We start from the raw sequence: 24,149 nt of genomic DNA, 5'->3' as shown, positions 1-24,149 counted from the left end.
AGTTTTTCACGCGAAACACTTTACCGGGAAGAAAATATTGTGGATGAAAAGTGCTGAAAATGTGTAAAAAGGTTAAAAAACAAAAGCAATATAATAATTTTACTATAAGTCACTCAAAATTTAAGTACTGAACGCTGTACAGGTTGCGAAATGATTCTGCGTGATTTTATAGTACAGAGTAAAGGTCCAGAAAAACTACGATCACGCTTTTTGATATTTTTGTTATAAATGTTAAAGCCTCAAGGTAACTTTATTAATATAAAGTCCTAACCCATTTTAAGCAAAAGCTCTGAAAGTGCAATTTTAGCAATATTTTTGTGTTGATATTATAAAAATATAATTAAAAGGCATAAAATAGCTAGAAAAAAGGCTAAGTACGCTCTCTAGCTACAAAGTAACCAGAATGACAGTTCTGCGCCTCAGACGAATGCTAGCGCGAAGAAGAGGAAGAGAGGAGCGGCGCTGGGCAGAAAAAGAAAAGACGTGAAAAGGGGGGAAAATTGGCGCAAATTGTACACGCGAAGCGCAGCAGTAACGTCGTCGGATCTATCGGTTGGTGTTTTACGTGCTTTACGGCAAAATAAATGCCGCCGATTGCCAATGCCCCGGGAAAAATATCATAATTAAATAACCAGAGCCAGCGCATCTAGTGTTAAAAAGTCGGGCATTTATTCCCAATCGCAAAAGAGAGAACCAAATCTCTGGCACTCGCTGACCCGTCTCGCTTGAGTCTGGCGCGTGCTATCTCGCTTGCACTCACGTCACGTCTGCTAGCCAACCATATTGCCATCCCGCTCGTTTCGGTGACAACGTGTCGGTGTGCGTGCGTCAGTGTGCCAGAGTGCAAGCGTGTGAGTGCGCTGTGTATGTGCAACAAACAACGTCGGCCGCTAACAAAAAAAAAATTGTAAATAAATACGCCGTCGTTCGTCAGCGCGCGAAAATCGGTGGAAAAAGTGGTCGAAAGTTTACGGAAGAGCGGGCCCAAAACACAGAATTTTGGCCAAAAATCGGGCGGGAAACTGTGAACTAAAGGGGCATTTATTGAACAATTTGAAAATTAATTTGTTCTGTGCGTTGTTTGCATGGCCACCGGTTCGTAGGACAAGGACAACGATAGTGTTATCCTGTGGCGGCTGATTTTTCGGCTTGTTTCTCTCGCTCTCTCTCGGTGTCATTGTCTCTCGCGACCAAAAGCGCTCACACTGCACCCACTAGAAATGCGCAAACCCTAGTGACAGGTTACTTGCGCGCTCCTCCGTTACTTATTTTTTTTATCGATGATTATTAAACAATTTGTTTTTTGAGCTATTCATTTAAATATTTAATTGTATTGAATAGACCATGTAGGAAAAAGGGGAAAGGTTTTTATTGATTTTGTTGCCAAAAGTATTACATGTTTTCTAGCATGTTTGGGAAATTTGAAATTGATGCTTTGGTTATTGTACTAAAAAAATATTAAGTATTTAGTTTCCACACAATATTTTCTTTAAGATTTTTAAGCACACAAAAAAGCTTTGAAAATTCTAGCTTGATGGTATTGCTTTTTTCAAAGTGCTTCGTGCTCATTTTTCGTGACCAGGCAGTGATTGCGGCTGCATTAACGTATCGGTGAATGCGTCACCGGTAATGCGCATCTCTGAACTCGCTGTTTCGTTATCTGGCTCGCCATATGTGTGCGTGTGCTGCGCGTCGGCTCTCTGAGAGGCCTTAGCGTGAGCGGACTCGTCACCGTAAAGAGCGAGAGAGTGAGCGGAGCAGACTCTTGACAGAGGTTAACAGCTGTACAGGGAGCCAACAGAGTGCTAACTGCCGCATTTGTATGGATTTTGGACCGTAACAGCGGACCAACAGTGAGAGAGTGACGAGAGCAGAGCGAGAGCGGGCACTCGCGTGTTGTGGCACACAGTATATTTTAGTGAATTTTCTTGCTCGACGGTGTATTTGAACGACCAGCCGCGGTCACACTGAAGCAAAAACATTTTTGGCTCGGAGAACGATTAACACAAGCGGACTGAAATTTTTTTGTTTTAGTGTTGCGAAAAAGTTTGTGGGATTTTTCTAAAATCGCCGGAAAATGTGAAAAATATATGGTACAAAACCGAAATTCGGGAAAATTCTAAAGAATATTTAGAAATTTAGTGCGTGGCAATTGGTTGTGTTGTTAAAATTCGAAACCGGGCCGCAATGTGGCCGAAATTTTTTTCGAATTTTCTACGGCATTTTCTGGAATTTCGTATTTTCTTCAAATAATTTTGCGATTTTTGTGCGGGCCGGGAAAAATAAAAAACGCCTTGGCGGAGACAACACAAAAAATTTCTGCAATAGAAACTTTGAAACGACGTGAAGAAGAAAACGAAACGAAAACGACGAGCGAACACAGAAAAAAATGGAATATATTTCTGTCGTCTGTTTTTCTTTCTTTTTCCAATGCTCCTCGCACTCGTTGCCGCTTACCGTCGTGTGTGTATGCACACAAATGCCGCTTGAGCACCAATACCACCATACGCTTTCTCTCTCGGACTCGTGTTTGCTCGCTACGGACTCGCTACCTGGCTCTGGTGTGCGTGTGTTTGAGTGTGTGTGCGTGTACTTGCGCTGTTGTGTGTAACCGTGTGGTGAAAACGTCGTTGGCGTCGCTGTGAGAATTCTGTACGCGCGCCCCAAAACTCTCAATGTGTGCGTGTGTGTGTGAAAGCTTTTGTCAGCCAACAGCCCCACTACTAGTGTCGTCCCGTTCGCACCCCACTCGCCACTCGCCGCCCCATCAAATTGAATTTCATATGATGGCCGCTCGAATGCGGAAGCAAAACCAAAATACGGCCACTTTTTCGGCCATTTAAAATGTAAATGGGACTCTGATCTACAGGCTAAGCCGGTTGGCATTTCTAGTTGACTTTAACAGTGCTCTGCCATTTTTTTTTAAGCCGTTGAAAAATATTTTTTTCTCCCTAATGTTAAACCCTTGCAATTCAAGATTATTTTCTCCTTTTATTTCTTTATAACTTTGGCATTGCGGTGGCACTTGTTTCGGGGCCCTGGCGGCAAAATAAATTTTATTATTTTCATTTTTGTGGTGTGCACCACTCGCAGAAGAGCGAGAGGCCAACACACGTCCACACGTCTGGGAGCAGAACAGCGAGTACAGCGCGTAGTATTGGCGAAATAAAATTGCGAGACAAGAACAGTGAGAGAGAGCGTGTGGTCGTCAAGCGGCGCAAAGAAGAGCGCAACAACGAGAACAAGAGAATTCTAGTTCCCATTCTCCCTTTTCGCCCTCTTTTCGTCTCGTTGCGTTTCGTTTTCTTTCCCTTTTCCCCGCCCGTTCGTTTCGCTGACCACTCGCGCGCGGCTAAAAAGAAAATAAATAAATATTGCTTTCAATATTTTCGTGTGTGTTTCAATAATCTAATAGGCAGTATTGTTCTTCTTGTGCGTTTACAGTTTATGTGCAATGTTAGAGCGGCAAACGGCGGCAGTAGCAGCAGCAGCAACAACATCATCAACATTAGCATCAATAACAACAACAGCAAACGCCAGCAACAAAAACAAAAACAACCGTAACACAACAAACCCAACAACAGCCAACAATGTGAATTGCTTCTTTTTTTTTGTATTGTAAACGAAACCCGAATCAAGTGCAGCAAAATAAAAAGAATACCAAATAATTTGTACACACGCATATATAATAATATATATATTTAACGAGCGGATTCGAAAAAAGCCGCCAAAAAACAAATCACAGAAAAGATGTAAGATAGCGGATAAAACGGCGGATAGAAAAGGGAGAGACAGACGCCGAAGAGAGAGCCAAGCAAAACAACCGTTATTTTTCGCTCAGTGGAGGCAGGCAGGCAACAAACAACAACAAACAAACAAACATCATTGCCGCCCAGCCAAGGTCAACTTTTGGTGTTTTTGGGGCCCAACAACACAAAATGCACGCGTGTGTCTGCTGCTGTTCGACAAACAACAATTGCAACAACAAGATTAACAACAACAAAGACGGCAGCAGCGGCAACAACAACAACAAGAACAACACCAGCAGCGACAGTGGCATCAACGAATTGCAGCTAGAGAAGCACGAAGAAGAAGCGGTACAAGCCAAGCGGGAAGAGAGGAAGAGGCAGCAGCAGCGGGAAGAGGAGGAGGAGCAGCGGAAGCGGGAGCGGGAGGAGTTGTCAGCTGGCCAAAGAGCCAGTGGCGGCGACAACGACAACGATCTCAACGGCGCCGCAACGAGGAGGCGGTGGTGGCGGCTGCGCGGTCCTTCAGGATCAGCGGAAGCGCAAGTGGAAGGAGGAGCAGAGGGAGGCGCGGAAGGAGGAGAATCTGAAGCGGCAACGACGACGACGACGTGGTGTCCACCACCAGGCGTCGTTGCGGTGACGATAGCGCCGCCCACGTTGTTGCTGTCGTTGCAGCGCCAATTGATCAGCAGCAGGAAAACAGCAGCAACAGCAACAGCACCATCAAAATCCTTAGCAACAACCACCTCAGCAGCAGCAGCAACAACAACAACATCATCAACAACAACAACAAGAAAAGCAACAAAAGCAACCTCCTCCGTTGATTGCAAAATCCAATACAAATACCAAAACCAAATCCCAATCCTCGCCAGCCACGCCTTTTGAGTGCCTCTTTTTTCTCTGTGTGTGTGTTGTGTGTTGTATGTGCGTTACGTGTGTTGCAAAGTGTCCAAAACAACAACAACAAAAAAAGAAGAAGAAGAAGAAAAAACAAAACAAAAATCAAATCTAACTAAAACCCTAAAACACTGAAACAAAAACCTTCTGGCAACCTGTGCAACAACTGTCAAATCTGAAAGCCAACAAGCACAAGCTCCTGGATATAGAAAATCAGTTAACAACGGGACTTCAACGTTGTCGGGACAAATCAAGAGACAAACACAAACAACAAAAAAAAAAAAAAAAAAAAAAAAAAAAATCAAAGAACTAATTAAAGCACCCAATTGAAAAGGAAAACCAACTCGAAATAAACAATCGGTGAACTGAGGAACGCTTTTCTCCCCCGAAATAATTTCCTTCGGTTATCCAAACGTTCGTTTTCGGGACAACTTTTTTCGCTTTTCGTTTTCGTTCTGTGGATTCGCGTGCGTCCACGACGGAACAATCCAACTAACTCTATATGATGGCCGATCACTTAGACGAACCGCCCCAAAAGCGGGTCAAAATGGATCCAAGTGAGTAAATCTAGAAGTGTACACTATTTACAGTTAACCCGTCCTGACAGGAGAAAACAAAATCACAGCACGACTTGATCTTTTTTTTTTGTGAATTACTTGTTAAAACTAAAAAGTTCTTGGAATTATCGAGGAGTTTTTGGAACAAAAGCTGTAAAAATGTATCGTAATTAAATAACACCTCTTACAACATAACATAATTTATTGGTTCCACGTTAAATTAAATTTTAACTTTAACTTTCAACAAAAGCTAATTAATTTTCTTAATTCAATCGGGAGTATAGTATTTATTTCACAATTTTCGACGATGAATCATTTAGTGTTTTGAATACCAATTAAGTTAACATTTTGTCTCAACCCAATCCTGTTCTGCTTTCCCCCTCAGCGGATATCTCCTACTTTCTGGAGGAGAACCTGCCGGATGAGCTGGTGTCCTCGAACAGCGGCTGGTCGGATCAGTTGACCGGCGGCGCTGGTGGCGGCAATGGAGGCGGCGGTGCCTCCGGCGTGACCACAAACTCCACATCGGGACCCAATCCCGGCGGAGGGCCCAACAAGCCGCCCGCCCAGGGACCCGGAGGACCTGGCTCCGGACCCGGTGGCGTCGGTGTCGGTGGTGTGAATGTGGGCGTCGGCGGTGTTGTCGGCGTCGGCGTTGTGCCTTCCCAAATGAACGGAGCCGGCGGCGGCAACGGTTCCGGAACTGGCGGCGACGATGGCAACGGCAACGGCACCGGCACGGGCAACGCCAACAGGATCAATCAGATGCCCCACCACCAGCTGCAGCACCTGCTGCAGCAGCAACAGCAGCAGCAGGGCCAAAAGGGCGCCATGGTCGTTCCCGGGATGCAGCAGCTGGGCAGCAAGTCGCCCAATCTGCAGTCACCGAACCAGGGCGGCATGCAGCAGGTGGTGGGCACGCAGATGGGCATGGTCAACTCGATGCCCATGTCGATATCGAATAACGGCAACAACGGCATGAATGCCATACCAGGTAAGTCTTCAATCGGATACCTCTAAAATCAATCCAACTTCACTGCAACTTGAACCCAAATGAAACGTATGATAACCACGTTCCTTGCTCTTGTTTCTCCCGCAGGCATGAACACCATCGCCCAGGGCAATCTGGGCAACATGGTGCTGACCAATAGCGTTGGCGGCGGCATGGGCGGCATGGTCAACCAGCTGAAGCAGCAGCAGCCTGGCGGCGGCGGCGGCGGCATGATCAATGCCGTCTCGGTGCCCGGCGGCCCAGGAGGACCCGGCTCGGGACCAGGAGGCGTTGGTGTGGGCGTGGGTGTCGGTGCCGGCGGCGGCGGTGCCGTAACCCCCAACCAGGGCATGCACATGCAGAACGGCCCCATGATGGGTCGCATGGTCGGGCAACAGCACATGCTACGCGGTCCACATCTAATGGGCGCCGCCACAGGAGCCGGCGGACCTGGCAATGGACCCGGTGGCGGAGGACCACGCATGCAGACGCCCAACATGCAAATGGGTGAGTTTCGATCGGATTTACTTAAAGGAAACGCTTTATAAAGTATCCTTCCTAATGCTTCGCAGGCCAACTCAACAGTCTGCCTTATGGAGTGGGTTATGGCGGACCCGGCGGCGGTAACAATCCGCAGCAGCAACAGCAGCAGCAGCAACTGATCGCCCAGCAGATGGCCCAGCGCGGCGGCGTTGTGCCGGGAATGCCGCAGGGCAATCGGCCAGTCGCCACCGTGGTGCCCCTCTCCACCTTGGGAGGCGATGGCTCCGTGCCCACTGGCCAGCTGGTTAGCGGGAATCCGCAGCAGCAGCAGCAGCAGATGCTGGCGCAACAGCAGCCCGGTGCGATGGGTCCCCGACCTCCTCAGCCGAATCAGCTGATCGGGCATCCCGGACAGCAGCAACAGCAGCAGCCGGGAACGTCGCAGCAGCAACAGCAGCAGCAGCAGCAGGGCGTGGGTCTCGGCGGAGCCGGTGGCGTTGTCACCGGTGCGGGAACGGTGGCCGGTGTGCCGGCAGTCGCTGGCGGCGGCGCCGGCGGTACGGTACAAGCAGTCGGTCCCGGCGGCGGCGGCAATCGCGACGTGCCCGACGATCGCAAGCGCCAGATCCAGCAGCAGTTGATGCTGCTGCTCCATGCCCACAAGTGCAATCGCCGCGAGAACCTGAACCCCAACCGCGAGGTGTGCAACGTCAACTACTGCAAGGCGATGAAGACGGTGCTGGCGCACATGGGCAGCTGCAAGCAGAGCAAGGACTGCACCATGCAGCACTGCGCCTCCTCGCGCCAGATCCTGCTCCACTACAAGACGTGCATGAACAGCAACTGCATCATCTGCTACCCCTTTCGCCAGAACCACTCCGGTCCGGGCGGAAATGCTGGACCGGCGCCCGTTGGAGCCGCCGGCGGCGGTGGAGCAGGCGGTGCTGGTGGCAATCTGCAGCAGCAACAGCAGCAGCAGCAGCAGAACCAGCAGGCCAATCTGACCGGCCTGGTGGTGGATGGGAAGCAGCAGGGACAGCAGCAGGTGGCACCGGGAGGAGGTGGTCAGAACACTGCCATAGTGCTATCCCAGCAACAGGGAGCGGGCGGAGCACCCGGGGCGCCCAAGACGCCGGCGGACATGGTGCAGCAGCTGGCCCAGCAGCAGCAGCAGGTCCATCAGCAGCAGGTGCAGCAGCAGCAGGAGCTCCGTCGCTTCGATGGCATGGGCCAGGTGGGACTATCGCCCGTTCCCGCCGGCGGAATGCAACAGCAGGGTCTGCCGCCCGTGATTCGCATGCAGGGCGCCCAGCCGGCTGTTCGCGTTCTGGGACCAGGCGGTCCCGGCGGACCAGGCGGTCCCGGCGGACCAGGCGGACCCAATGTCCTGCCCAACGATGTGAACAGCATGCAGCAGCAGCAGCAGCAACAGATGCTCCAACAACAGCAGCAGCAGCAGCAGGGCCAGAACCAGCGACGCCGCGGTGGCCTGCCCAACATGGTGGAGCAACAGCAGCAGCAGCAACAGCAGCAACCCAATCCCGCCCAGCTGGGTGGCAACATTCCAGCACCACTCTCGGTCAACGTCGGTGGCTTCGGCAATGCCAATTTCGGTGGCGGTGGCGCCGCCGGCGGCGGTGGAGCCAATGACAAGCTGAAGGTGGCCCAAGTGCATCCGCAGAGTCACGTTGTTGGCGCCGGTGGCGGAGGAGGAGCGGCCACAGCGCCCGGCGGCGGTGGTGCGGGTGGCGGCGGTCAGGTGGCCGCCGGATCGAGTGTCCTCATGCCCGCCGATACGACGGGCAGCGGTGGCAACGCGGGCAATCCCAATCAGGGCGCCGCAACGGGAGGAGCAACTGGCGGAGGCGGAGTTCCCGGCGGTGGCGGCGGCAATGGTGGGAGCGCCGGAACGGCCGGCGACAACGAGAAGGACTGGCGGGAATCGGTGACCGCCGATCTGCGCAACCATCTCGTCCACAAGCTGGTGCAGGCCATCTTCCCCACCTCGGATCCCACCACCATGCAGGACAAGCGGATGCACAACCTCGTCTCGTATGCGGAGAAGGTCGAGAAGGACATGTACGAGATGGCCAACTCCCGTTCCGAGTACTATCACCTGCTGGCCGAGAAGATCTACAAGATCCAGAAGGAGCTGGAGGAGAAGCGGCTGAAGCGCAAGGAGCAGCACCAGCAGCAGCTGATGATGCAGCACCAGCAGCAGGGCGGAGTTGCCAATCCGGTGGCCGGCGGCGGCGGTGGAGCAGGAGGAGCAGCTGGCGGTGGAGCCGGCGGTGCAGCGGGCGGTGCGGCCGGAGTGGTTCTCTCGCCGCAGCAACTGCAGCAGCAGCAGCAGCAACAGGGCCAGCAGCAACAGCCGTTGCAGAGCTGCCTCCATCCGAGCATCAGTCCGATGGGCGGAGGAGTGATGCCGCCGCAGCAGCTGCGTCCGCAGGGTCCACCCGGCATCCTCGGCCAGCAGACGGCGGCCGCTCTGGGCGTCGGCGTGGGTGTCGCCAACAACATGGTGGCCATGCGCAGTCACTCGCCCGGCGGCAACATGCTCACCCTGCAGCAGCAGCAGCGCATGCAGTTCCCGCAGCAACAACAGCAGCAGCAGCAACAGCCGCCCGGTTCTGGAGCGGGCAAGATGCTCGTTGGCCCCCCAGGACCCAGTCCCGGTGGCATGGTGGTCAATCCGGCGCTGTCGCCCTACCAGACGACCAATGTACTGACCAGTCCGGTGCCCGGACAGCAGCAACAGCAGCAGTTCATCAATGCGAACGGCGGCACTGGAGCCAACTCTCAGCTGAGCGAGATCATGAAGCAGCGACACATCCACCAGCAGCAGCAGCAGCAGGCGCAGCAACAGGCGCAACAGCAGCAGCAACAACAGCAGCAGCAGCAGCAGGGAATGTTGCTGCCGCAGTCGCCGTTCAGCAATGCCACGCCCCTGCAGCAACAGCAGCAGGCTACCAGCAACAGCTTCAGCTCTCCGATGCAGCAGCAGCAAGGGCAGCAGCAGCAGCAGCAGCAGCAACAGCAACAGCAGCAGCAGCAACAGAAACCCGGAAGTGTGCTGAACAACATGCCGCCAACGCCGACGAGTCTGGAGGCACTGAATGCGGGTTCCGGAGCGCCTGGAACGGGAGGATCCTCCTCGAATGTAACGGTTTCAGCTCCCAGTCCATCGCCCGGGTTCCTCTCCAACGGACCATCGATTGGCACACCCTCCAATAGCAACAACAACAGCAGCAACAATAACAATAACAACGGCAGCAGTGCGAACAACAACCCGCCTTCGGTGAGCAGTCTGATGCAACAGCCGCTGAGCAATCGTCCCGGTTCGCCACCGTACATACCCGCCTCCCCAGTGCCGGCGACCAGTGCCTCTGGCCTGGCGGCCAGCAGTACGCCCGCCTCGGCGGCGGCCACGTGTGCCTCCAGCGGCAGTGGCAGCAACAACAGCAGCAGTGGCGCCACCGCAGCGGGCGTCAGTTCGGGCGGCTCGTCATCTGCCTCGTCAGCGGGCTCGGGTACGCCACTCAGTTCTGTGTCCACACCCACGTCCGCCACGATGGCCACGAGCAGCGGTGGCAACGGAGGAGCAGGCGGAGGAGCAACCTCTACGACGGCAGCTAGCAATCCCCTGCTCCTGATGTCGGGGGCAAGTGGAAGCGGAAGCGGAGCGGCGGGTGCCGCGACCACCACATCGACATCGTCCTCGTCCAGCAGTCGCATGATGAGCAGCTCCAGCAGTCTCTCCTCGCAGATGGCCGCTCTGGAGGCTGCGGCGCGGGACAACGACGACGAGACACCATCGCCATCCGGCGACAATACGAACGGCAGCGGTGGCAGCGGTGGGAACGCCGGTGGCGGCATGGCCTCCAAGGGCAAGTTGGACTCGATCAAGCAGGAGGACGACATCAAGAAGGAGTTCATGGACGACAGCTGCGGCGGCAACAACGACAGCTCTCAAATGGACTGCTCGACGGGCGGCGGCAAGGGCAAGAACGTGAACAACGACGGCACCAGCATGGTCAAGATGGAGATCAAAACGGAGGACGGTGCCGATGGCGAGGTGAAGATCAAGACGGAGGTGATGGACGTGGACGAGGCTGGCGGCTCCACTGCCGGTGATCACCATGGCGAAGGCGGCGGCGGTGGTGGTGGCAAGGACAACATCAATGGCGCTCATGATGGCGGAGCGGGAGGCAGTGCGGTGGACATCAAACCGAAGACGGATACGAAACCGTTGGTCCCCGAACCACTGGCTCCCAATGCGGGTGACAAGAAGAAGAAGTGCCGTAAGTTAAAGCTACTATTTATCGATACAATGGTTTGTACTTACAATTGGATCTTCCCAAACCCACAGAGTTCAATCCTGAAGAGCTGCGCACCGCCTTGCTGCCAACGCTGGAGAAGCTGTATCGCCAGGAGCCCGAGTCCGTGCCCTTTCGCTATCCCGTTGATCCGCAGGCTCTGAGCATTCCCGACTACTTCGAGATCGTGAAGAAGCCCATGGACCTGGGCACCATACGCACGAACATCCAGAACGGCAAGTACAGTGATCCCTGGGAGTATGTGGACGATGTGTGGCTGATGTTCGACAACGCCTGGCTGTACAATCGCAAGACCTCGCGGGTCTATCGCTACTGCACAAAGGTATTAACAACTGCATTGCTAACCGATCTCTGAGGAATGGAAACTAATTGCTTACCTATTCTTTGGCTTAGCTTTCCGAAGTCTTTGAGGCGGAGATCGATCCTGTGATGCAGGCATTGGGATACTGCTGCGGCAGGAAGTACACGTTCAATCCCCAGGTGCTCTGCTGCTACGGCAAGCAGCTCTGCACGATTCCTCGCGACGCCAAGTACTACAGCTACCAGAACAGGTATGTGTCGTATGTGATCCCATCTGGATACGATCCCCCAGAAATCCCGACCCACAACCCACTCACTCGCCAGTCGAGAGAAACTCTTTTGCTTGGCTCCGTTTCGTTTCTGTTTCTCTGTTTGATGTGAAATGTATAGTAGATAATCCGCCTGTTCCTGTTCGTTAACGAATGTATTTCTTCAATCCAGTCAGAGTTTTGCGATCAGAGAGGCCTGTTTCGGTTTTCAAAAGGATCTTTTTGAAACCAGTTTCTCGAACGAAAATGTACAAATATCCAAATTGATGTTTAGGCTGTATTTTAAAATGTGTTGAACAAGAAGTAAAAGCCAGAACAGGTCCTGTGATTTAGTTATGAACCGCTTGCTCTCAATGTTCGATGGCTGCTTTCAGCATCTTTATATCATATATAAAATGTCCGTTTTGTGCACTTATTTGATGGCTTCCGATCCTCGATCCTTTTGCCTCTTCCTCTTCCTCTTCCTTTCTTTTTCTGTGTTTTATCTGTGTGTGTGTTTTTTCCCCGATATTGCTGTGTACATGAAATTACAAATGTTGCACATTGCACAATTCAAGATTCGGAAACAAAAAATATACAAAACAGAAGAAAAAAAAACAATGACACACACACACGCACACACACGCCTTCCTTTAATGCTCCTTTAATATCCCTTAATATCGCCGCTTTTGCTGCTGCTTGATGCATCCCCTGATCCATCATGGCCATTAACTCCTTGGACTAGATCCAAAACAATCCGAATCCGATCCCTGGCTTCAGTCGAGGTTTAACATTCCACATTTTTCGAGTAGTCAGAACCGAGCAAAACGAACCAAAAACAAATAAATCGAATCCTTTTTGAAATAAGAACATGATCTGTACATTAAAACATAAATATTTTAAAACAGGTCTTGTATTTAAGCGGTTGAATATCCCAGGCTATTTATAAGTACTTTATAATATATAATCTTAAGTTCCTTAAATACATTTCTTGGGATTTTTAAGAAAAAAAATAACTAACATTGATTCCTTTTATCCCAACTAAAAGATCTGTTTAAAAGTTTAAACTTAATGGAATTTTAAAAACCGAATATCTTATGGATATATTTTTTCAAATCTTAATGATTTTGAAACTAAAAGTTCTGATGTACATGTATATAAACTGTAATTGAATCAAACTTTAAGAACAGATCGTGTTTCAATGTATCTCAGTTTGTTTATAATTATAAGATCGTATTATTCCTGGGATATTTAAACCCCTATAATGATTAACCCTTTAATTGTTGTATTAATGTGACAAAAATTCTAATGCAAATTAAATCACTCTTTTTGTTTCTTCCTTTCTTTCCCTTTTTTTCGTTTTTTTTTATTTATTCTCTCCCGCAACAACTACAACAAAAACCAAAATAATAATAATACCCGTTAATCTGTGTCGCCTCATAACTGTATTATTATTGCGTGTCTTTATCAATCTTTGTATCTGTGTGTACCATCTCTGTGTGTGTGTGTGATATGTGTGTGAAAATTGACACAAACAAAAATGGAAAAAAAACAACCACACTCACACACTCGCAATTGACCAAATGCATATAACCATCTCGCTTGCACGCACACCTGTACATCCGTACATCCGAACACCTGTACACCTGAACACCCATACACCTGTACACACGCCTGTGTTGTTGTGTTCCCTTTTTGGCTGCCATCTTCGAAATTTCGTCCATCAACTAAAAAACAAAATACAAAAATAAAACGCATTGCAAACGAATTACGAAAAATCAACCATACAAAAAACAACAGTCTAAAGGAATACGGTGTCGCCTCAAATAGATACACATACTGCCAAAAGTGCTTTAACGACATCCAGGGCGATACGGTCACACTGGGAGACGATCCACTGCAGTCGCAAACGTGAGTAAAAACCCCATTAAATAGAACATACTTAGTACACTTTCGAGTCATGGAATGGTTTTTCAACTTTTTAAATCTATAGAAAGTCAGTGATCAGTGATCAAAGATATAATCGTTTTAAAACCAGTAAAGGTATATTTAACAAAATATCAGTTAGTTCAGGTTCAGATTAGATCAAAGATACTTTGCAAATGAAGATTCTAGTTTGATATACAACCCCAACTGAACTAATCTTTAAATTTAAGTACTATAATAGGTATTTAAAAATGGTTTAAAATAACCATTCCAATGACTTCCCCTTTTTTTTGTCAATCAATCTATTTCAATCATTTAACCATTCAATTTATCATAATCAAATCTAGTCAAATCAAAAAGGACCAGTTCAAGGAGATGAAGAACGACCACCTGGAGCTGGAACCCTTTGTCGATTGCCAGGAGTGCGGACGCAAACAGCACCAGATCTGTGTGCTCTGGCTGGACTCGATCTGGCCGGGCGGATTTGTGTGCGACAACTGCCTGAAGAAGAAGAACTCCAAGCGGAAGGAGAACAAGTTCAATGCCAAGCGCCTGCCGACCACCAAACTGGGCGTCTACATCGAGACGCGGGTGAACAACTTCCTCAAGAAGAAGGAGGCGGGCGCCGGCGAGGTGCACATCCGTGTGGTCAGTTCGTCCGATAAATGCGTCGAGGTGAAGCCCGGCATGCGGCGGCGATTCGTGGAGCAGGGCGAGATGATGAACGAGTTCCCGTATCGGGCAAAAGCCCTGTTCGCCTTCGAGGAGGTGGACGGCATCGATGTCTGCTTCTTCGGCATGCACGTCCAGGAATACGGATCCGAGTGCCCGGCGCCGAATACGCGGCGTGTGTACATCGCCTATCTGGATTCCGTGCACTTCTTCCGGCCAAGACAATACCGTACGGCGGTATATCACGAAATCCTGCTCGGCTACATGGACTACGTCAAGCAGTTGGGCTATACAATGGCCCACATCTGGGCGTGTCCGCCGTCCGAGGGCGACGACTACATCTTCCACTGCCATCCGACGGACCAGAAGATACCCAAGCCGAAGCGACTGCAGGAGTGGTACAAGAAGATGCTCGACAAGGGCATGATCGAGCGCATCATCCAGGACTACAAGGACATCCTCAAGCAGGCGATGGAGGACAAGCTGGGCTCCGCCGCCGAGCTGCCCTACTTCGAGGGCGACTTCTGGCCCAACGTTCTGGAGGAGAGCATCAAGGAGCTCGACCAGGAGGAGGAGGAGAAGCGCAAGCAGGCCGAGGCAGCCGAAGCAGCAGCGGCAGCAAATGTAATTGATTTTGAATGACTTACTCAATCACTCACCAAGTTAACTTATTTATTTTTAGCCTTTTTGTATACGTAAATTGTTTGATTAACAACAGTTCAGTTACTTTTTTATTACTTATGTTTATTAAACTCTTCTGTAGCAATAACTATTCCATTTAGATATCTAATTAAATCATATTCCTTAACTGTTTGCAGCTCTTCTCGATCGAGGAGAACGAGGTCAGCGGCGATGGCAAAAAGAAGGGCCAGAAGAAGGCCAAGAAGTCGAACAAGTCGAAGGCGGCGCAGCGCAAGAACAGCAAAAAGTCCAACGAACACCAGTCGGGCAACGATCTCTCCGCCAAGATTTACGCGACCATGGAGAAGCACAAGGAGGTCTTCTTCGTCATCCGTTTGCATTCGGCGCAGTCGGCAGCGAGTTTGGCGGTAAGTGTTGCATCCTCGCAGCAACCTCGAACTTCAGGAGAAACTAACTTGGATATCTTCCCGGTTTCCGGTTTTACAGCCCATCCAGGATCCCGATCCGCTGCTCACATGCGATCTGATGGACGGACGCGACGCCTTCCTGACCCTCGCCCGCGACAAGCACTATGAGTTCTCGTCGCTGCGACGGGCCCAGTTCTCCACCCTGTCCATGTTGTACGAGCTGCACAACCAGGGCCAGGACAAGTTCGTCTACACCTGCAACAACTGCAAGACGGCGGTTGAGACGCGCTACCACTGCACCGTCTGTGATGTGAGTAATCCCAATCCGCTTTGTTCCCTAATACTTTGTTCACAATCATGTTCGCATCTGTGAACACTGATAAGACATGAGAGCTGTACATATAATTAATCATTATAAAACCGCCGTTTCATAGAGCTGGTTGTGTAGAGCGGATCTTTGCGAGAAACAGACAATAATTTACCCTTGTTTTATCCACTCCGCAGGACTTTGATTTGTGCATCGTGTGCAAGGAGAAGGTCGGCCATCCGCACAAGATGGAGAAGCTCGGCTTCGACATCGACGACGGCTCGGCGCCGGCGGATCACAAGCAGGCGAACCCGCAGGAGGCCCGCAAACAGTCCATCCAGCGCTGCATCCAGTCCCTGGTGCACGCCTGCCAGTGCCGCGATGCCAACTGCCGTTTGCCGTCCTGCCAGAAGATGAAGCGCGTCGTCCAGCACACGAAGAACTGCAAGCGCAAGACGCACGGCGGCTGTCCCATCTGCAAGCAGCTCATCGCCCTCTGCTGCTACCACGCCAAGCACTGTCAGGAGCAGAAGTGCCCCGTGCCCTTCTGTCCCAACATCAAGCACAAGCTCAAGCAACAGCAGCTCCAGCAGAAGTGAGTCTTCCCAACAATTAAATATATCTTTCTATAACACAAATGTGGCGAAGGATATATTAGATGCTACCATTTATGGCATTCTTTTAATCCATACATTTGATTAGGATATTTGTATGTATGTACATATAAACTTTGATATGCTTTACATATGACATGTCATGACATGTTATTTTTTATTGCCTTTATGACAGCTGTTTTTGTTTTTAATTTCTCAAGTGATGCACAGTCAACGATAGGCAGAAAATAAGAAATATACCGATAATACCAGACTTCTTTTTGCTCACCCCTAGTTGCAATGCTAAAACATTGTTATTTCGTCCGCCTTTCGAATCGGAAGCATCCTCCGTTTTTTAATTCTAAACTTTTTCCTGAGAAATCATTTTTATGACTATTTTAAATAAGATGCGCCGCCGGTTATCTTCGAGAGCAAAACTTCGCATTAGGTTGAGTTCAGCCTTTAGTCATGTTTTCGAAAATTATTTTTCTAACAACGCGCTTATCATCTTCTTTCCAGACTCCAGCAGCAGCAATTGCTGCGCCGTCGTGTGGCACTCATGTCCCGAACGGCGGCTCCGGCCGCTCTGCCCGGACCGGTGGCAGTCAGCGGATCAACGGTCGTCGCCGGCGGCGTTCCCGTTGTGGGAATGTCCGGCGTGGCCGTCAGCCAGCAAGTGATGCCGGGCCAGGCGGGCATCTTGCCACCGGGAGCTGGCGGCATGTCGCCGTCAACCGTGGCGGTGCCCTCGCCCGTTTCCGGTGCAGCCGGTGCCGGTGGAATGGGCGGCATGACCTCGCCGCATCCGCATCAGCCGGGCATCGGAATGAAGCCAGCCGGTGGTCACTCGCCATCGCCGCACGTCCTGCAGGTGGTGAAACAGGTGCAGGAGGAGGCGGCCCGCCAGCAGGTCTCGCACGGCGGTGCCTTTGCCAAGGGCGGTCCGATGGCGCCGCCCGGCATGAACCGTTCGATGGGCGGAGCCGGACCCAATCCCAATGTGGTCAATCAACTGGGCGGCATGGGCGTCGGCGTTGGAGGCGTGGGCGTCGGAGGCGTTGGTGTCGGTGGCGTCGGCGTCGGAGGCGTTGGCCAACTGGGCTCCGGTGGCGGTGGCAATCCCACTGGCGGCCCAGTTCCCGGCTCCGGCAACTGCGGACTGAACGTGCTGAACGCCAATCACCTGCTGCCCATGGATCAGTGGGGCGGTGGAGGCGCCGGCGGCGGAGGAGCCAATCCGGGCGGGGGAAATCCCCAGGCACGCTATGCGAACAATGCGACTGGAATGCGCCAGCCCACGCAGCTGATGCAGCCCAATCTGATGCAGCAGCAGCAGCAGCAACAGCAGCAGCAGCAGCAACAACAACAGCAGCAACAGCAGCAGCAGCAGATGATGGGCCTGGGCGGACCCAACCAGCTGGGCGGCGGACAAATGTCCGTCGGCGGACAGCACGGCGGCATGGGAATGGGCATGGGCGCACCGCCGATGGCCGGCACCGTTGGCGGAGTGCGTCCGCCTCCGGGAGCCGGCGGAGGAGGCGGTGGCGGCAGTGCCACCGGCCAAGTGCTGAACACCCAACAGCTCGCCCAGATCATGCAGAAGATCAAGAACAATCCCACCAACGAGAGCAACCAGCACATTCTCACCATCCTCAAGCAGAATCCGCAGATCATGGCGGCGATCATCAAGCAGCGCCAGCAGAGCCACCAGTCGCAGATCAATGCGGCGACGGGCGGCGGAGCACCTGGTGGACCCGGCGGCGGAGCCCTGCAGCAGCAGCAGACGGGCAACGGGCCGCAGAACTCGCAGCAGCAGCAGCAACAGCAGCAGCAGCAGCAACAGGTGCTGCAGCAGCAGCAGATGCAGCACATGATGAACCAGCAGCAGCAGGGCGGCGGTGGCCCCCAGCAGATGAATCCCAACCAGCAGCAGCAGCAGGTCAACCTCATGCAGCAGCAGCAACAAGGTGGACCCGGTGGACCCGGCAGCCTGCCGCACCGCGTGCCCAACATGATGCTGCAGAACCTGCCACCCAACATGTCGCCCGGCGTCTCCACCCAAGGAGGAATGGTGAGTGATCAAAGCGGATAATTCTAGATTTAAAACCAACCCATTTCTCAGTTTTTGTGAGTCTCTGTGAGTTCCAATCGGTAGCTTATAATGTATTCAATTTTGAGTTGAGTCATAAATTCTTGAGAAGCCAGCATTCAGAAACACAGTATATTTCAGCAGCGATAAGGTTGCGGTGGTTGCTGTTCATCCAGCTTTGAAACTCATATATGTAAAATGTTTATAGCAGCTATCAGGGAAATACCTACACACACTTTAATAGAGGGAGGAACCCAGAATGCAAACATATTATAGAGATGCTATAGAAATTAACGTTTCTGCTTGATGCAAAATAGTCCTTTGAATTGGTTTTATAGTAATTAAAGCTGAGGGATATCTAACAGAAAGATTGTAAAGACTGTAAAAGGTTATATACATATATAGAAATAGGTATTTATAACTAATGAAAACCCTTGGGACAAGAACCCCCTTCACATTTTCTCCTGAATTTGAATCATAACCTTCGACAACGAAGTTTACCCAATTTGTGAGTTGCGGCCTTTATACTGAGCAATTGTTCCCACCCCCCGTCTCAGGTGCAAAACCAGAACTGGAACAAGATGCGCTACATGCAGATGTCGCAGTACCCGCCGCCGTATCCGCAGCGCCAGCGCGGTCCGCACATGGGCGGAGCGGGACCCGGACCCGGCCAGCAGCAGTTCCCCGGCGGCGGCGGCGGCGGAGCCGGAAACTTCAATACGGGCGGTGCCGGCGGAGCTGGAGGCGTGGTCGGAGTGCCCGGCGGCGGTGGCGCCGTGCCCGGCGGTGATCAATACTCGATGGCCAGTGCGGCGGCCGCTGGCAACATGCTGCAGCAGAACCAGGTGGGCGTCGGCGTCGGTGTGGGCGTGGGCGTCGGAGTGGGCGTGAAGCCGGGACCCGGACAGCAGCAACAGCAGATGGGCGTGGGCATGCCGCCGGGAATGCAGCAACAGCAACAGCAGCAGCAGCAGCAACAACAGCAGCAGCAGCAACAGCCGCTGCAGCAACAGCAGATGATGCAGGTGGCCATGCCGAATGCCAACGCCCAGAATCCGTCGGCGGTTGTGGGCGGCGGCGGCGGGGGTGGACCCAATGCCCAGGTGATGGGCCCACCGACACCGCACTCGCTGCAGCAGCAGCTGATGCAGTCGGCCCGCTCCTCGCCGCCCATCCGCTCGCCGCAGCCGACGCCCTCGCCGCGTTCGGCTCCCTCGCCGCGTGCCGCTCCGTCCGCCTCGCCAAGAGCCCAGCCCTCGCCGCACCACGTGATGAGCAGCCATTCGCCGGCGCCGCAGGGCCCGCCGCACGATGGCATGCACAACCACGGGATGCACCATCAGTCGCCGCTCCCCGGCGTCCCCCAGGATGTGGGCGTGGGCGTAGGCGTTGGCGTCGGTGTCGGTGTCGGCGTTAATGTTGGCAACGTGGGCGTTGGCAATGCGGGAGGAGCCCTGCCCGACGCCTCCGACCAGCTGACCAAGTTCGTCGAGAGACTCTAGTGCAGCAGCAACAGCAGCGGAGGCAGCAGCAACAGCAACAGCAGCATAAACAGCAGCAACAACAACAACAACGGCAGCTACAACGGGTGGTAGCCACAGAGACTGAGAATGTCCACATATATAGAAGAAGAAGAACAACCGACGACCAACAACAACACAGCATCAATAATAATTAGAAGAAGAAGAAGAACAACAACCAACATCCGCCAGCAGGGATCACCAGTGTGTGTTAAACTTTATCGACTATAATATACTTAATACTTAATATTATTATTATTTTTTTTTTTCGAACACCGCACCCCTATTGTATAGCGTTATGATATAATTATGCCCGACAAATATCACACCTAATTTGTACTGTAGCTTAAGACATCCCCACCACCACTATAGAGATCCCCTATTTTAAGTCTAGGACAAAATTTGAACAAAGCATCTTGATTCGATTTCCATTTTTAAGTCCGCTCTAAAGCAAATATATATATCAATATATTTCGTATGCCCTAATAACACACAAAAACACACGATGTATTAATGAATGCAATTCCTTTGTTCCCACTCAAACCGAAAGTAGAAAGCTCTAGGAAATCATCGATCAGGATCAGGATCAGGATAAATGAGGATAAGGAGAGGGTGGTGTCGAGGTGGGTGACAACGTTTAAAACGTTGAGCGAAAGCTGACAACCTTTCCTTAGTGACTTAACTTTTAAGCAGCGAAAGTCGAGATGTGTTAAAACGTGTAAACATTATTTATTTTGTGACTCCGCCACGAGAAAAGCAGACGAACCAATGCCACTCAGTTGAAAGTTTGTGTGGAAAGTGAGTTAAGCAGGAGAAGGAGGAGAAGGATTAGGGCGTGTTGTAAAGTTGAATTAAGTTTTTTGTACCCTTGTAGTGTTGTAAGCCAGTGGACAGACGACAATGACGATGACGATGACGATAACGGACGTAGTTGATGACGACGCGACGCAATTCACCCGACCATCCGCATCCGCACAAGAAAATATATAGCCTATAGTGAACATGTGCCTGTTGGCGATCGGCAGTTGATTAAGTGCTCCTTATAGGAGCTTCAAATTTGGGAACACGCATAGAGTAAATACATATTTTTATACACTGATCGAACGGAATAGGAATCTGAAAATCGAAATCGGTAACGAGATCGGAATCGGAGGCCCTCATCCTTAACGCAACCCCACATCTGAACACCCAGGTATCACTTCCAGTTGACAGACAACAATAAATATAAACGAGGATGAGGATGAGGAGTTGTAGGAGTAGTAGGAGGATTAGAGATGAGGTTTTAGGGGAATCAGGAATCAGGACAGTAGCAAACGAAACACCAAACAGATTAGCATCGGAGCAGGATGAACGGGGGAGCGATACGAAAGGGAGTATGATTAACAAAAGCAACAAAATAGCAATAGCCAAAATGCTTTGAAAACAGTTTTTAGGGTACTTGAACTATTTAAGGAACTAACATTTACAACACACATATATATATATATGTATATGTATATGCGTATATGTATGTATATATATTATTCATACGTAGGACAACAAATTAGAGTTGTATTTCTAACAAATTGTTCACGATTGATTGTTTATATTGATTAAGGATCTACGTTTAAGGACCGCCTCGTGTGTGTGTGTGTGTGTGCGATTGAGTGTGTGTTTGTATGCGAGTGTGTGTGTGCGCGTTCCTAATTCCTCGATTAACATACAACCATTTGATTTCGACCTTTTTGTACATAACTTACTGTTTTACTTAGTATTTGATTTTGTGATAGCCAAAAGAAAAAAAAAGGAAAAGGATAAGGAGCGCCAATCCCATTTGTCTCAAAAGCAGGAAGGATTTTATACGGGGGACGCAGGATCGATTGCTATTTATTAACGCTAAAACCATACAACAAAAACAAAACATCTAGGCTATAGACTTTTTAGACTAAAACGCGATTTAGGTTTATCACTATTTATTAGACGTAGTCTGTAGTTTCCAACTGGGTTCTTTCATTATTCGGATTGTATCACGTCTATACTATGATTTTTGTGTCGTATATCTTTAGGATGGTATGTGGGAGGGAAGGAGGTGTTATTGTTTTCGTTTTCCAACTGTTTTCTTTCTACCAGTTGCCGCCGCCCAAGAATCAGACAGAGACGGAAGACAGTGCGAGAGAGCGAGACAGTAGATGCTGAAGATTTGAGGAGATTTTTTGTAAATTTTAGATATTAGGATACTAATTCACTGCGCATAAAAAATGCCTTCGATTGCGACATGAGCAAGTAACTAACATTAATGTAAATACCCAACTGACACACACACATATACATACATAAATACGAATACAAATACAGATACAATATATATAAACATATATATATATTTACCGATCACTGATAAACGATTACTGATAGGTGTAGTACGCGAAAGTTTGTAAAATCCAATGCCCTAGTTCGTAAGCCGCGCATACATATATCGAAACAATCGGTTATATCGTTTATATATATAGGTCAACACCGCCACACACACACATATAGGGCATATATATACATGTATCGGGATATATAATTTTAGCTAGTGTGTTTTTAAACGAAACGCGCATAGTTTCTTTAGCTAAGCGAAAGACAACATTGGAAAACCAACTAAAAAGCTGCGCCTGCCACCGATAAAACCGATAACACAAAACTAAAATAGAAAAGTGCGAAACCCACGCTGCGCTGCACACAATCAAAACAAAAAAAAACAGACACCAAAAACAAAAAACTAAAAAATAATACAAGTTAAAGTAAATATTATTATATATAGAAACGAAAACATACTCAAGTCACTGGGCTCTGCCGCCGAATGCCTTTGTACTTTTAAACGTATGGAACAATGATCGGTAATTGTTTATCGACAATCGTTGCTCGATAATAGTTGCGATAACAAGACGCTGCCTTTAAAACGCAGACGCCGCGTGCTGGTGCAAAACAAATAAAAAATAAAACTAAACTTAAAAAATAGTTATCGGATTAGCGGGCGCAGCGTTTAATTATTAATTAAACCCACGATAGTAACCAAAAAAGAAAAGAGGAAGACGCGAGGGGACAGAGAGGGAAAGAGCTGCTTGCCGTCTTTTTTCTGCGCATTGTTTTTGTTTTTATACCACACAGTCAGCAGCAATGAACAAAGTTATGGGTGTGAAAGAGAGCGAGAGAGAGAGTGGCTGAATGAGTGTGCGAGTGCAAGTGGCAAAGACACATCAATTATCGTTTTTTAACCGTTTAAAGAGCGAAAGAAAGAAAGAGAGAGAGCATATTCCAAAACTATTTGTGATTACAATTATATATGATGAAAGAAGAGGTGGAAGTTAAAAAAAGGAAGTAAAGCCGGAAACCAGAAAACCAGAAAACTTAGAAGCAACACAAAACGCATTAACCGGATGATACCTAGAGTTTAAGCCTTAGTCTAAAAACCAGCGCTATATACACATTTATATATAGATACGATCGATCACACGAGAGCGGGGGATATATATACATAAATATATATATATGAAAGTAGTTAAGCCAACTTGTAAATTATAAAATGAACATTTATTCTAAATGCAGTAGCAGCGGAAAAACAAAACAAAAAAAGAAAAACAAACGAAGAACGTTAACCGAAGACGAAGCACTTTGCTAAACGCGTTTATTATTATGCATACAAAATGTAATTTCTTATAATAAAAACCCAGAAAACACAAAAAAAAATGAACTCGAGAAAGGGGATAAACAAAAAACACAAAAAGGATGCGAAGAATAGATAAGTCAAGTGTAAAGTAAACCAAGCCTTAGTAAAAACTAGTTCTAACACAACAACCACAACAACAAAACAAGAGATAACAAATGGAAAAACAAAAACGAAAGAGAAAGAGAAACGATTGATACTAATAACTAATATTAATAATAATGAGTACGATAATGTTTATGCTAATGATTACGATAACGATAAATGATAAATGATAAACCGTTATGACATAATAACTACTTGTAAAATAGTGCGACAGTTAAGCTGATAAGATGACTTTGACTTTTCTATCAGATTTCATTAATTTAATGACACCCAACACCACCCCCAAAAACACACACACACCCACATCCCCCTTCCCACACACACAAACACTTCATACACATCCATTACATGAGTGTATGAATTAACATAAATATATAAATATTTTTTTTACTATTATTACGATGATTATAATTATTAATACTATTATTGTTTCTACCAGTCTCTATCTCCTACTTTATTTCCCTTCCTTTTTTGTCGTATTGATGCAAAATCACAGCGAACCAAGCGAAACAAAACAAAGCAAACAAAAACAACAAAATAAAAAACCAACAACACTGTAATTAACTAAATACTTTGCTTGAAAGTGTAAAATAAATTAATTTAAATAAAAATTATGAAATTAAATCGAATTCTTA

General features: G+C 49.2%; 2 protein-coding genes across 4 annotated transcripts; both read left to right on the top strand.

Moving 5' to 3' along the window:
* The first annotated feature begins 440 nt into the window (after window positions 1-440).
* LOC108097511 (uncharacterized protein DDB_G0285917-like) lies at window positions 441-5,166 on the top strand. Of its 3 annotated transcripts, none has more exons than XM_017199825.2 (2): window positions 441-552; window positions 3,445-5,166. In XM_017199825.2, the coding sequence occupies exon 2, from the start codon at window positions 3,939-3,941 to the stop codon at window positions 4,632-4,634; it is 696 nt and encodes a 231-aa protein (XP_017055314.1). In that variant the 5' UTR covers window positions 441-552; window positions 3,445-3,938; the 3' UTR covers window positions 4,635-5,166. The 3 variants fall into 3 exon arrangements, with proteins under 3 accessions (XP_017055314.1, XP_017055315.1, XP_017055313.1); XM_017199826.2 differs by lacking the exon at window positions 441-552 and adding an exon at window positions 666-907; XM_017199824.2 differs by lacking the exon at window positions 441-552 and adding an exon at window positions 1,930-2,093.
* On the top strand, window positions 5,087-24,143 carry LOC108097510 (histone acetyltransferase p300). The gene is made up of 13 exons (XM_017199823.2): window positions 5,087-5,203; window positions 5,589-6,197; window positions 6,303-6,701; window positions 6,767-10,981; window positions 11,050-11,339; window positions 11,411-11,568; window positions 13,366-13,476; window positions 13,839-14,787; window positions 14,982-15,212; window positions 15,292-15,522; window positions 15,717-16,114; window positions 16,632-18,183; window positions 18,759-24,143. Exons 1-13 carry the CDS (start codon window positions 5,149-5,151, stop codon window positions 19,701-19,703), a joined length of 10,143 nt encoding a protein of 3,380 aa, XP_017055312.2. The 5' UTR covers window positions 5,087-5,148; the 3' UTR covers window positions 19,704-24,143.
* Window positions 24,144-24,149: the final 6 nt, after the last annotated feature.

The sequence above is a fragment of the Drosophila ficusphila genome, unplaced genomic scaffold (assembly GCF_018152265.1).
Source record: "Drosophila ficusphila isolate 14025-0441.05 unplaced genomic scaffold, ASM1815226v1 contig_197, whole genome shotgun sequence".
NCBI lineage: Eukaryota > Metazoa > Arthropoda > Insecta > Diptera > Drosophilidae > Drosophila > Drosophila ficusphila.
This window is presented reverse-complemented; position numbering and strand designations above follow the sequence as displayed.